This window comes from Macrotis lagotis, chromosome 3 (genome assembly GCF_037893015.1).
Source record: "Macrotis lagotis isolate mMagLag1 chromosome 3, bilby.v1.9.chrom.fasta, whole genome shotgun sequence".
NCBI classification, from domain to species: Eukaryota; Metazoa; Chordata; class Mammalia; order Peramelemorphia; family Peramelidae; genus Macrotis; species Macrotis lagotis.
The window spans coordinates 296,753,884-296,768,855 of record NC_133660.1 but is presented as its reverse complement, the minus strand read 5'-3'; the positions used below and the strand labels follow the sequence as shown (position 1 = coordinate 296,768,855).

General features: G+C 34.3%; 1 protein-coding gene across 1 annotated transcript; it reads left to right on the top strand.

Annotated features, from left to right (window-relative positions):
• Positions 1–2,026: 2,026 nt before the first annotated feature.
• On the top strand, positions 2,027–9,642 carry LOC141519555 (olfactory receptor 8I2-like). The gene is made up of 3 exons (XM_074231768.1): positions 2,027–2,124; positions 3,891–3,968; positions 8,673–9,642. The coding sequence occupies exon 3, from the start codon at positions 8,698–8,700 to the stop codon at positions 9,640–9,642; it is 945 nt and encodes a 314-aa protein (XP_074087869.1). The 5' UTR covers positions 2,027–2,124; positions 3,891–3,968; positions 8,673–8,697.
• The last annotated feature ends 5,330 nt before the right edge of the window (positions 9,643–14,972 follow it).

The following is a 14,972-nucleotide window of genomic DNA, read 5'->3' as shown; positions in this document are numbered from 1 at the left end:
TAAAGAAGTTATTTGGGCCTGAGGGCTGTAAGGGCCCTAATCAGATGGAAATTACCTCCTATTGTTCAATGTAACTCTATTGTTAATGTAAATTTGTCAAGTTAAGAAACAACCACAGCTCACTCCTCCCCACCTCCAGCTTCCAGTCTTAACCTGACCTCAGTCACATAGAGGTGGAGGGATTTCTCCCTTTGCCCTAATTCTGCTGCCCTGGAAGTGGGCAAGACTACAAAAGTTTGGCCTAAACTCCCATTGTGGTTTGAGAATCACTGGAGTATGTGCATAATTAGCTCTTCTCACTGCTTTCCTTTTTCTCTTTTCTTCAGGTACCTTGCCTATATTTCTGTTATTCACTCTGTCCTCAAGTCACTTATTGTCTTTCCTGGAAAAAAAAAAAAGTTTTAATATGTGAACTTTGCAGGCTTATAAAATAAAAATCCTGAGTGTTTTTCAACTCACGGCTTCTGTGAGTTTTTCCACTTTCAAGAGCTCTCAATATTTATGACAGCAACACCAATTTCTCTCACATTATTGCATTAAGTATGTGTTTAACTTCCTATAAGACACATCTCTGAGCATCATTTTTCTTAAGTTATGTAGTTTGGAATAAATTAGTTTTACAATTTCTTTCAACTAGAAAACTATGTTAACAATAAAGAGGAAGGAATATGTGTACTAACAACAAAATTTGACAAGTGCTGTCCATGTCCTGGTATTTTGAAGCTTCTTTTCAATAAATGGGATTTATCTAATAATAAATGTATAATACGCTATCAATTTATCAAGTAGGTAAACTCTAGACTTGTAGTATATTTAATATATATCATTTTAATTACTATAGTAGCAGTAACATTCATTTTTTTCTTTGTTTTTGTTTTGATGAGACAATGGGGTTAAGTGACATGCTCAAGGACACATAACTAGTAATTGTCAAGTATCTGAGGTCAGATTTGAACTCAGATACTCCTACTTTAACACTAGTGCTCTTTCTGCTGCACCATCTAGCTGCCCATGTAACATTCATTTTTGACAGTGAAAGAATTGTACAGAGTTGTTTTCTTCCGTTTTCCCTATTCCTCTTTCATTGGAAAGGATCCTCATTATGAGGACTGACCTTAACTTGCTAGTGATATACATAAAGTGTTGGATGAAGTGTGCTAGAAAATGGATCAAATCAACTCTTTGAGAAGAGCAAGTGGGTTGTTTCTACAATCTCTGGAATAAGTGTAAAACATCAGCTTTCATACAGCTAAGCAAAGTTAGTATTTAAGCTTCAAAGAGTAATCTGTTGGTGCCTTCCCTTGAATTTTGGACCATCTAGAATGCACTCTTGTTCTAAATTGTAGCAAGGCCTGTATGGAGAAATTCATTTTCAGGAGAGAGAGAGAGAGAGAGAGAGAGAGAGCGCAAAAAGTTATTAATGAAAAAAAATTTAAATTTCAGGTGACTCAATGAATGTAGTGCAGAGCTTGGAATCAGGAAAAATTATCTTAATGAATTTAAATCTGACCCCATATTAACAAGCTGTGCAACCCCAGGCCAGTCACTTGACCCTGTTTGCCTCAGTGTCTTATCCATAAAAAATCTGAAGAAAGAAATGGCAAACCACTCTATCATTGTCAAAAAAAACATGGGAGTGACAAGAATGGAACATCACTGAACAACAGTTTAAACTTTAATAGTCTATTCGAAAAATACAGAACAATTTTTGAGCCACCCTATAAAGTGTTTTCTAGTTTGCCATGCCCTTTTCAGTTTTCTCATTTTAAATCCATATCCTTCCTTATCTACTTCCCTCCCTAATTTCCTCCATTTCTTTTTATCTCTTCCGTCCTTTCCTTTTGACCTTTCCATCCTTTCTATATTTTGTGAAAATTCAGTGTAATTACTTTTGTTATTGTTTGTCCTTCATTCTTGAAAAATATCTATAACATCAGGAAGGTGATACCATAACAGGCATGTGAATTGGATTTGAATGAGGGAGTGTTGTGCTAAATCACTAGTCTCACTTTCCTCCCCCAGAGCCATCTGAATCCAATGATCAGCTATGAATAAGGATGACTGCAGATGACCCTGGATGCAAGGAAATCAGAGTGAAGTGACTCACCCAACATCACACAGCTGGTAAGGGTCAAATATTTGAGACAGGATTTGAATTAAGTTTCTCTGGTCTCCAAGACTGGTGTTGTATCCAATGAACAACCTAGCTATTCTATTGTAATTATAATTCACTATTTATACAGCAGGAGTCAATAGAAATATGACAAAATTTTGGTTTATATTCACATGTATTCACTTTGATCTTTTCCTTTTTTTGCCAAGAATAATGTTAGCTTCTAGTGGAAAAGATAATGTGGGTTTCCTAGAAGAAAATTCTATCAGTGAAAGACATCATCATCATCATCATCATCATTATATGGAGTCATTATCAGTGAAAACCATGACCGAGAAATGCCCAGTTCAAAATCTTGTATGCTTGGGACTCCAGGAAAAACAGCATTGATATAGCATCAGGTATTTGGGACCCAAGCTCAGTGAGGAGCAGAATAAATGCAAAAATATCAACTAATTCATATGAATATACTCTACACTCCTGGTTACTTTCTCTAATTTCTATAATTTCCATGGGTTTTTTTTTTTGGCAGAATTCCAATACATTGTCTGGTCACCATTCTAGATTGCCCCAATGTGAGTTGATATTAAGCTATTTATATAACCAATCTGGAGCTCCCCAGCCTCTTACTTTAGAATCAGAATGGACCCCTTGGTAGGGGGTGTCTTTAGTATTCCACTGAGCAGGAATTTTGGTGCAAGATTATATATATATATATATTTATTAAAGTGCATGGGTATATATTTATATATATGTATATATATATATAATATATGCACACACATATATTCACTTGTTTATATTCATACAATATGTACTTTGTAGTATTTTTTTCTTTTTAAGTGGGGCTTACTGTCCCATAAACAAAGAAATCTGACTTGATCATGTCTGGGTTCAGGAAAAAATGAATTTAGTTTTTCATAGGGAATGCCATGGATGGAAACTTCCCCTGCTGACAAAAATGGATAGCTTGCACTTCTCAAATGTAAAGTCTTATAATGTTGCCTAAGTATGGAGAGGTTAAACCAATTGCCAATAGTCACATGATTAGGATGTCTCAGATACCAAATTTGAGCCTAGGTTTTCCTCACTTTAAAATCAATACTCTCAGGGACGGCTAGGTGGTACAGTGGATAAAGCACCGGCCCTGGAGTCAGGAGTACCTGAGTTCAAATTTCACCTCAAACACTTAATAATTACCAAGCTGTGTGGCCTTGGGCAAGCCACTTAATCTCATTTGCCTTGCAAAAACTAAAAAAAAAAAATTTAACATTCTCTCTATGCCTTTTGGCCTGTGTTTAAAATATGATATTTTCCATTTTACCATGGAAGAAAAAAATGCATGAATGTTACTTAAAGAAAAGACTTTTGGGTATAATTAAAAGTTTTCCTGCAAGGGAAAAAAATTTTTATAATCAACTCCTTTGTGGGAGGATGTTGGGAGATTTGGTGAATGAGTCCAGTATCAAGAGATTTTTTTTTTAATCAGCAAGAATCCAGATACTATAATGATAATTTATGTGGATGGTCTTGACATTCTTGTTGTTATAAATCATAAAGAGAGAAAAAGTGAAATTAAATATGTTTTGGGGTAATTAGTTGAACCTTCAAGGGCAAAGAAAATATTTATTGTTTTTTCTTAATCTCTGATCAATTTTATCAAAAATGATTCTATTTCCTAAATATTAATTATTATATCTAAGCAATAGAAACCTTCCAAATAGAATTCAGTATGATATCTCCTAAGATCATCTTTCTCCTTGTCATCACCATCAAGGCACCAAATTCTAAAGAACTAATCAGAAGAAACAATAGCTTTGTTGTGAGATTACTTCTTCAGCATTCATAATAGAGGGTAAGGAAAAATAATAAGGAAAGATAAGGATATCTTGAAGATTGTTTGAGTTTTGTTTTCTTTTTAGACTGGGGAATGAAGCCATTAATGGGAAATAAAAGAAATCTTAAGGTTAAGTTTTCACCAGATATTTTAACACTGGCAAGTCATGTTGTACTTTATGATACTGAATAGAAAAGACTGATGATAGATTAAACCAAATAATCTCAGAGTTCAGAAGAAACCTCTTTGGCTACCAAATCTAATTCATAGCTAAATAAGAATTTCCATTTCATAATATCAGGTAAGTGATCATTTAATCTTTGATTATAAAAAAGCTTTAAAGTAGGAGGAATTGACTCTCAAGTCAGTTAATTTTTTTCTTGGATACTGCTTCTTTTTAAAAAAAAGTATTTTATTTTTAATTTATATAATAAAGCATTTCTATAACATAGTGCAATTTTTAAAAAAATCTTAAATTTTTTTTGCCTGACATAAATTCAAATTATACACATGTTTTCTAGTAAACCTTTCTGGCATCAAGTAGCAGTCTAATTCTTCTTTTTCAAAACTGCGTTAAAAATATGAGGATGCAGTATGTCACCCATCTTCACAAATCTGAAATTCTCTTGTTTAAAAATTCCCAATTCTTTCAACCTTTCTTCATATAACATGTTCTAAATTATCCTCATCTTGATATTATCCAGTTCATCAATCTTGGGACTAAGACCCCCTCCCCAAAAAAAATAGACTGTATAATTTGAATTTTTTTTTTTTTTTACAATTGGTGATGCCATCTCCTTTTGAGGAAGAACTGTGCTTTACTTTTGCATCTCTTTCATGGTTGTGCTAGTAGCCAGATTTCAATAACAATAGATGCATGTTTTGCCTTTAAATTTAATTTTTCACTTTCCTAAGTCTTGATCATCCTTCAAATAATAAATTCTGGTTTGCAGCATTAGTCAATTTCTAATGGGTAAATGTTCACACAAAATTTATTAATTGGCTCATTCCACCTGGCTCCATTACATGGCTATCCATACCTAACATAGGGATGTGATCTCCAAACAGATTGTGCTCATTAAATGTTATTAGTTGACTATATATAGTTGACTGGCAATAGCCTGCTCACATCCCAGGTAACAGGATCTTTGCCTCCTAGTTCGCTTTACCTTTAATCTCTATAAATCTGTTATATTCTTAGTTACTGACATTGCTTCTCTCAGTAGAATTTGAGATCCTTATTACATTTCTTTGTCTCCTTAGTACTTAGCATAGTCTGGCACACAGTAAAAGATTAAGTAATACATTGTTTGATTTGATTGCATGAATGACTGATTGTTTTATACATGGGGTATTGGCCTATAGGGGACAATTCAGGGAACTCAATAAGGAAATGATGCATCAATGCAGATCACAACCAGTTCTGGGTTTTATATCTTGGTGAATTATCTGCAGACATCAAAATGATTAAGCAATTTGCTCAGGTCCAGATGCAAGATTTAAGACCATGTCTTTTTAAATCTTAATCTAGCCTATAATGAATTTTTCAACTTTTCTTTCTCCAAGACTAAATCAATATCAAGGTAAGAGCTACTAAGTTACATCTCTGCATGGTTATAATCTTCAGTTTTAGATTTGGAAATAGTTCATTAAATGCTTATAGGCTCCAAGATTTTAAGTTAGAAGAGAATTTAGAGTATTAAATTTCAATAGTTTGATTTTAAAAAATGAAAAAAGATGAGGGACATATTACAATATTGACTGAAAACAGTAAAATTCAAAGATTAGCTGGTTTGCCTTTTCATCCCCCAGCTATTCTCCCTTTGTCCCCATGTCCTCAGATACTTGTATCTGCTTTTTTTCAAGATTCTCTAAGTCAGATGGACAGATTTTTTTTTCTAATTCAAGCCAGTACTAATTGTACAAACTACTCTTGAAAAGGTGAATTCAAGGTAGAAAATATTCATTCAATATGTAAAATAAATGAGGCAATGTGCAAGTGCAATTGCTTAGACAAAGGAAGAAATGAAATAGTCCCGACCACTGGTGACCTGTTCATTATGCTTAAGGGAAATATGTCTACAGGTTTAAGTTCAAATGGAATGAAAAGAAGCACAAGATAATTTTTGGTGTTTAGTAGGTGCTGCTTGAAGGATTTTATGGATTTCCAGAGAAAACTGAGCACTTTGAACAATAGTAGGTAAACAGACTATATAAAGAAGAGAGCTGAAATTGCCTGTATAAGACATAGCAAACATATGAGTGTGGCTAGAAAGATTACATGAGGGAGAAATGTGATATGAATTTAGAAAAATTAAAAAAATAGAGAAATATAAGATTTTATATTGCAATGGAGTTTTTAAAAAATTATTTGCATCCAAGAGACCCTAGGAAGTTATTAATACTTCTTGAGATGAAGGATTGTCCAGAGAAACCCATGCTTATGGGGGATGGGTTGGCAAGGGGAGACATGGTATCAAGAAATCACTAGAAAGGTTTTTGCAACCATCCAATTGACCAGGGATGAGGGCCTGAACAAAGGTAAGTGAAGTTGATTGTATGAATAATCTTTCTCAAAATATTCAGACCAGTCCCTGGCATGTTACTTGGTCAGGGTCAGTCCCATTTCTTAGCCCATTTGGATAATGGAGCAATATTACTTTCTCTTTCTCCACCCACAATGAATCATAGGAAGTAGAAATGAGATGATGCAAGAAACTGAACTATTATTCAAAGTCTGAATATTCTTTCACAGCATACATTATGGCAATCAATAAACTGAAATGTAAAAGAAAAATATCCATTTGGAGAAAGCTTTCTTCATTTGTTTTGTTCCTCAGAAAACAGGATCAACCTTCCTGTTTCCTGGGGGACATATAAAAATGAAGAATTCATCTCTAAGTTATTAAGATGGTCTAAGTCTAGCACATGATATTGGATAGTGTTTTAAAAAACTGATTATCTAGAAAAGTGAATGATCACATACTATTAGTGGTTTGAACAAAGTAAATGAAAGAAAATGTAATGTTTGCAGTAGGACTGCACCTTAGTTCAAAATAATTTAATATTTCAACAATTGGTGAACATTCCACGTTAGCACACAGAATGACAGAGAAGAGTGTGGATATAGGAAAGTATAACATGTATCTATGACCCATAGACTGGGAGAGAACTCTGGGACATTGAGAAATTATATGCTGCCAATGAATATGACACAATTATGTATGAGACAAGATATTTATCATTTCAGGAAAAAAACATCAAACTCCATAAAAATTAAAATGTCACGAGGTCATATGTATTAGAATATCTGATGTAAACATTTTATATTCATCACCACAAAAATTGCATCGTTTAATATACAGATGGAGAACAGGGAGATATGAAATCATTATTCACAATATTATTGCAATCTGAAAACATGACTTAAATAAATGAATTGAGTGTGTTTGTGTTTCAATGTGAATTTAGTTAATCGGAAGTAGTATTGTCATGTCTTTCACAATAAACTGTTATGCTAAAGATGGCCAGAATTTCTCAAAAATTTCTCTATGGTTTGTCCCAGCTCATTATTGTGATAAGTACCCTGAAATGTTGGTCAATAAATTCTTGCTAAATGAATGAAAGCATGATAATAGCTAAAGTAGATGATTAGGTGAGATCTGAGTTGGAACTGGGTCTTTTAGCCTGAGTAAGAAAAAACTCAAAGGCGTGATAGATAGAATACCTCCATATTGGAAGAAAGATTTAATTTGTTATTATTGGCACCAGAGAATTGAAGAAGGTTTTAGAGCAATGTTGGACTGCACTATAAACTTCTGCACTTTTATTGCTGTTCAGTCATTTCTGTTGATTCTGGCTCTCTGTGATTCCATTTGGGATTTTCTTGGCAAAGATTCAAGAGTAGTTTGTCATTTCTTTCTTCAGTTCATATTAGAGATGAAGAACCTGAGGCAAAATGGTTTAAGTCATTTTCCAGGGTCACAAAATTAATATTGGAGTTAGACATGAACTCAGGAAGAGTCTTGATCTGGCACTCTACTTACTACACCAGCACCTTCAGGGCAGAGACTTTGCCTCCTCCTTCCCCTGCCTCTCTCCCTCCACCCCCCCAACTACTTAGTACATCATAGATATGAAATAAATGTCGAATGAAAATTCCCAATCAGAGATAAGAAAGATAGTTGAGCTACTGGCAATTAGGATTTGCAGGGTTTAAAACACTAAATCTAGAAAGAAGATTAGCTAAATTTGAAGTCTGTCTCATATTGACTGACTCTGACTCTGGGCAAACCCCTCAATTTCTGTCTTACTCATTTTTCCCCCATAAACTGTGGATAATACCATTTGCTATTTCTCAGGGTCAAAGAGATAAAGATTTTAAGACATGTAGAATAGCTACAGAAACAGGTTGCATGTAAATTATATTCACAGTTACTCAATCCTTTAACTAAAGTTTAATAGACACAAAATTGCATATGATATATTGAGTATTTTTAATCAATCTGGATTAATTCCTACTGGGGATGAGTAGCTAAAATCTATTTCCTAGTGTCTTCATAGGTTAAATGAATAGGATACATATATTCCAAATAGCATAGACATGTAAGGACCAGTATGAACTACTTTATTTATACATTGATTACTGATTGGTTTGATATGCTATCTTCCCTTCAAAGAAGATGCCCTTTCTCTGATGTCTCCTCTATGTTTATTACACAGGCTAATCCCTGGATTAAAGAAGTACATGGCAGGAGACAATTTCACCACGGTGACCTCTTTCACTCTAACAGGATTTTCAAATCATCCTGAACTAAAAGTTAGCCTCTTCTTGATCTTTCTCTTTATTTATCTATTCAGTCTTTTGGGTAATGTTGGATTAATTATTTTAATACATATTGACTCCCAACTCCATACCCCTATGTATTTTTTCCTTAGTAACTTAGCCTTCATTGATATTTCATATTCTTCGGCAGTCACACCGAAAGCCCTAGAAAATTTACAATTGGATCAGAAAGATATATCCTTTGTGGGATGTTTTGTTCAAATGTTTTGCTTTTGTGCATTTGTGTGCAGTGAATGTTTTCTCCTGGCATCAATGGCCTATGATCGTTATGCTGCAATCTGTAACCCATTGCTTTATTCAGTTGTCATGTCCCCAAAAGTCTGTATCTGGTTGGGTGTAATGCCATATGTGTTTGGTTTCAATAATGCTTGGATAACCGTTTATGTTATAAGCAATTTGCCATTTTGCACTTCTACTATTGACCATTTCTTCTGTGACTTAACAGCCCTTATGGCCCTCTCCTGCTATGATAGTGTCAGCACAGACATGGTGATACTTTTACTAGCAGGATTCACTTTCCTCAGTTCCCTTATCATCATCGTCATCTCTTATGTGGCCATCATCTCTGCCATCCTGAAGATACGCTCTGCAGAAGGTCAGCGCAAAGCCTTTTCCACCTGTGTCTCTCACCTTGTGGGAGTTACTGTATTCTATGGATCCCTCATTTTTACATATTTACAGCCAGATTCGACAGCATTCTTGACAGAAGCTCAAATAGCATCTGTATTCTATACCATTGTAATTCCCATGCTCAATCCTCTTATTTATAGCCTGAGGAATAAGGATGTGAAAAATGCTTTGATGAGAGTCCTACATAGGAAAATGTTTCCTAGTGATTGTAAATAAATGGCATGCAAGTAGCAATGCACCACAATACCAAGGACCAAAGTCTAAAGTCCTTAAAATCTGGTTTCTAAAAAATAACTTTCATCCAGTTTATCAATGACTTCTTTATTGCCAAAGATAATGGTATTTCAGACATCATCTGCCTTTACCTTTCTATAATAATTGATTCTCTTAACTTCCCCAGGAATTAAAACACCCTTATTTCTATATTCTGTATTTGATTGACTGTCAGTATGCTATATTACTTAGTGGAATATAAACATCTTGAGGGCAAAAGTAATCATAATTTTATATTTATATCATGAATTCTGTGGCACATAATATAGCAGATAATAGTCTGGGCATAGTGGAAGAGAGAGCACTTGAGCTGAGCTCACTGCCAGAAAGAGGAAAAGCAAAAAAGGAAAATGGAGGTTCAGTTGGTAGAAACCTGTACAAAACACCTTTCCAAGGGGAAGGACAAAGACTGTGCTTGAGGAATGGTTAACAACTAGCTCTAGGTAGTCTCCAAATGTATATTCTACAGGGGTGGTTTTCAAGGAGTGGCAAAAATTGTCCTCATTGCTCATGGGTAGAATTCTATATACTTCATCTCGCTTGTCTCAAAATGTGCTTCTTTGTGTCCAGGGTTGTTTAGGAATTGTAGGGAATGGAGAATGCCCTTCACAAAACATTTACAGCATTGTCTCTGTGTCCTTTTCCTAAAGGACATTGCTTTAGTTTCTTATCTGTAAAATGGGAATAACCAGAGTTGTCTTGAGGATCAAATGAAATAATATTTGAAAAAATGCCTAGCACAGAGCTTAGGTAGAGGCACTACATAAATGTTCATTCTTTTCTGTTGCCTTCTCTACTTACTGCCCTTTGTCTCCTTTTATATTCATCGCATCATCATCCTGCCCAGAGATATTTCATGAGACTTCTCCTTATATCTCTTATGTAAATATTGTTTTCCCATTCATTCTCCCAAGTTCCCACCTAATGCATATGATTCTCAAATTTACATAATCAATTTCAATAGTAGTGAAATACTGATAATTTCATCAAAGATAAATTCCTTTATTTATTCTACTCCCAATCATCAACTCAAGCCCTGAGACCCTTAGAGTTTTCCTTTCACAGATTCATTTCCTTTTTTTGGCTAGATAAAAAAGCCAGACTATCTGACTCCTTCATAGAAACAGACTAAAGACATATTCTGTCAGAAATATATTATTTTTTGCCCTATTTGAATCTGGAGTTTCACCTAGCTCAGTTCTCTGTAACTCCCAGGGAACAGAGTATGCTGGTTGCTTGAAACCTCAAATAAATGCCCTTTGCTTGTCTTTGGCAGTCTGAGACTCTAATTCTTTAGAGATGACACTGCTAAATATTCCCAAAACCTCATCATACATACACACATACATAAATACATACATATATATTTTTTTTCATACATTTATATGTAATTTTTTGGTATAAGATATCTTATTTTTTCAAGTTACATATAAAGATAGTTTTTAATATTCATTTTTAATAAGATTTTGAGTTTATTTTTTTTCTTTCCTTTCCTCTCTCTTACTACTCCTTCCCAAGATGGCAAGCTATTTAATATAGATTATACATGTGCAATTATTATTATAATGTACAAATTTCTTTCCATATTAGCTATATTATGGGCAAAAAAAAAAAACAGAAAAAAAGGGAAAGTCACCAGAAAACAAAAAAGAATGGAAAGTTGTATGCTTCAATCTGTATTCAGATCTACTACTTCTTTTGGATGTGGATAACATTTTCTACCCTGAGTCTTTCAGCAATATGTTGGATCCTCCTATTGCTGAGAAGAACTAAATCAATCAGAGCTGATCTTCAGGAGAAGTTGAACTTTCCACTTCACTTCCTCTCCAAAGTAGCAAGAACTTAAGAGTGTGAAGTCAAGGACCTGTGACAAAGAGTCTGTGATACCAAAAAACTATGGACTTGGTGTCTCCTTCCTTTTCCACTGACTGATGAGTTGGGTTGGGCCAAGGACTAACTGAGTCAATGCAATATCAAATATTAAGATTCCATTATCTTTCTATCTTGCTTGCCTCCATGATCCAGTACCACTGGCTTGCTGGTCCTTGGCCAAAGTACCCCATCCTCTTACTAGGGTGCCATTTCATTGACATTCCCTCTCTGTCTTCTAGCTTCTTTCATAACTCATCTTGAATCCCATCTTCTTTACCTTTTCTACTTTCCTAACTTTTTCCTTCCCTCTATGATGACCTTTCCTTTATATTTTGCATATCTTATCTCCTCCATTAGAATGTCAACTCTTTAAGAATCAATGACTCCATTCTCCCTTGTTTCCTAAACACTTAATTCATTGTCTCATCATATGCAATTTCTCATTTAATAACTGCTCAGTTCTTCCCTGATAAAGATGATGATATGCCTGAATTTCTGGGCTTAAATGTCCATTAACCCTTGCCTGAATGACAAGATTCTCTAAAAACAGTTAGGCTGATCTTGACATAACAGAAACATAATCCTTCCCTAGATTTATTGTTTGCTAGGACCTGTGATAGCTCTTGGACTCTGTAAGCAGATACTTAATTGATTATGCATCATTTCTATGATCATAAAACATGGAAGTAATATTCTACTGAAAGTTACTTAATATAAATACCAGAAATTTTCCCTTTGAAATCATAATATCATAATATGCTTTCAGTCATCATATGCTTAATTCTTGTTTTTTGGCACGTGAAATTTACTATCTGTGTAATATAGGAATGACATTTCTACATGCAAATGTAGAAATTCTACATGGGCATTTTATTCAAAGAATATTCAACTGGAAAAAAATTACTTGGAGAACACAATTCAAACTCAGGAAGACAGCAGCAGCAGCAGCAGGGCTGTGGTAATGATAGTGGTAGTAACAGTAGCAATAGTAATAGTAGTAGCAGCAGCACAAGTAGCAGTAGTAGTTGTAGTAGTAGTAGTAGTAGTGGTGGTGGTGGTAGTGGGGGCAGTAGCAGTTGCAATAGCAGTAGTAGTAGCTATAGAAGTGGTAGTAGTAGTAGTAGTAGTAGTAGTAGTAGTAGTAGTAGTAGTAGTAGTAGTAGTAATAGTAACAGTAGCAGTAAATAATAGTAGTAATCTGTAGTAGCACTAGTAGTAATAGTAGAAGTAGCAGCAGTAGCAATAACATTAGTAGTAATGATAATATGAAACAAACATCTCCTAGTAGCTACATTATGATCATAAAGTTCGAGAAAATGAAGGATCTCATGACATTCACGAATCCTTCACACTCTTCCATGAATCTTCTTGATTTGAAAAAAATGCAGAATTCTATGAAGGCTTCTTTGCAGGTTTCTCAATTCACATTTCATTAGAAATACAAGGACCAAGATCAGCTGCAATTGATGTTGACAGAAATAGAATCCTTGTCAACAATCCTGCTACAAGTATTTATTGAATACCTACTATGTGTCAGGTTAAAAAGATAAAAGAGAAGCAAACACCCTTATCCTCAAAGAGCTTACATTCAAATAAAATAGCCATGTCATATCTAGGCATGAACAAAAGAAACTGAATAAGATTCTGAAAAAGAGAACAATACTAGGTTGACAGATAATGAAAGATATCTTATAGAAGTCACAAAGTGAGTTTTGCAGAAGACTAAGAATTTTTCTAAGACAAAGATATTAAGAGGAAGTCTTTTCTCAACACAGTCTATAGGTAGCTTCAGTTAGTATTAGAAAATTAGAGCATTGTGTATACAAAAACAGAAAGATAACTAATTTTGTTGAATTATGGACTACCCTGGAAACAATTGAGAGCCAATGGAATTTATTGAGTAGAGGATTGACATGGCCAAATCTGTTCTTTTTTAAAAAACAAAATAAATTTATTTAAAGCAGTAGGGTTAAGTGATTTGATCAAGATCACACAGCTAGGCAATTATTTAGTGTCTGAGGCAAGATTTGAACTCAGGTCCTCCTGACTCCAAGGCAGGTGTTCTATTTATTGTGCCACCTAGCTGTCCCTCAGATCTGCTCTTTGGGAAAATCACTTCAGTTGCCATCACTAAAAGAGATTAGAATAGGAGAGAGATTTCAGGGAAGAAAACAAATTAGAAATCAATTACAATAATCTGGGAGCAAGTGATGAGTCATTTAACTTTCATGTCTGAATTTCCCATCAGTTAGTTGAATGAAGGAGATAGATATGATATTTAACATCCTTTCCAGCTCTATATGATCTCACAATAAAAGCATAATTGAAAGTTGTGTTGACTTACTATCCCTTTATTCACAGTTCAGTTTATTAATCAGTGTTGCAGGAGGATCTGGTGAGAAAGTAAACATTAAAATGACAACTTTTTTATTGCTTTGCCATGTACCCCTACCTACAAAGTATCACATTATTGCCACTTTGGGGAGGAATTGAGATTCAAGAGCCGAAACTCTTCTGCTGAGGTGGACCAAGAGGGGTGTCTTAAAGTTAACTATAAAAGCTATCCCCTCCTTGAAGGCTTTTCTAATTTTCACTGATCAGTCTGTCAACATGTTGTGGCCTTGATTTACATATAATAAAATTTTTGTCATTTTCTTTGTCCTGAGTTTTGACTTGCTAATCAGCATGAAAGTTCAAATGAAGAATTTTTCTTCAACAATTATAATTAGCCAAGTAACTATGTTCATGGAAACATCATCCTAAGGCTGAAGAAAAGACAGGAAAAAAAAATTTATAAAACAGCTTTGAAAAATTTAGCAATCTAGGACTCTTCAGAGAAGAAAAAAGATATTGCTTAAGATGGAATAGATGCTGTGAGAATTATTGAAACACATTTAAAGCAACCATTGATTTTTTTAATAATGGATAATCATCAAAAAAGAGTTAAATGGTGGCATTGTCTTCTATTTAATGAAAAAAATGGATCAAGTGTTAAATGGATTATCAGTGTTAATTAAATATACATCAACCTTGATATATTTATTATTATCCCTAATTCCAGATTGCTGGGATTCAGCATAAGGTTGTCTGAGAAGTCAATAGATTCAAACTCCCTCTCAGGCAAGCAGGCATTTTATTGGACACTGCGATGGCACAGCAGGTGGAGAGTTTAGAGATGCTCTAGCAAAGAGAAATATGATACTTGTTCATTTATATATCATGAAACAAAAGGAAATAAGAAAAATATTTTTTTAAGGTGACTCTGGATATCAATAGTTGTTCCAAAGAAATGAGCTGGAGCCATAAAAGGGCAGTTAGAAGGATCAGAAGTTATAATTAAGTTATAAATAGATAATGAAGAGGAACCAGGTTCTGATAAGTAGTCATACCTCTAGGCAGAC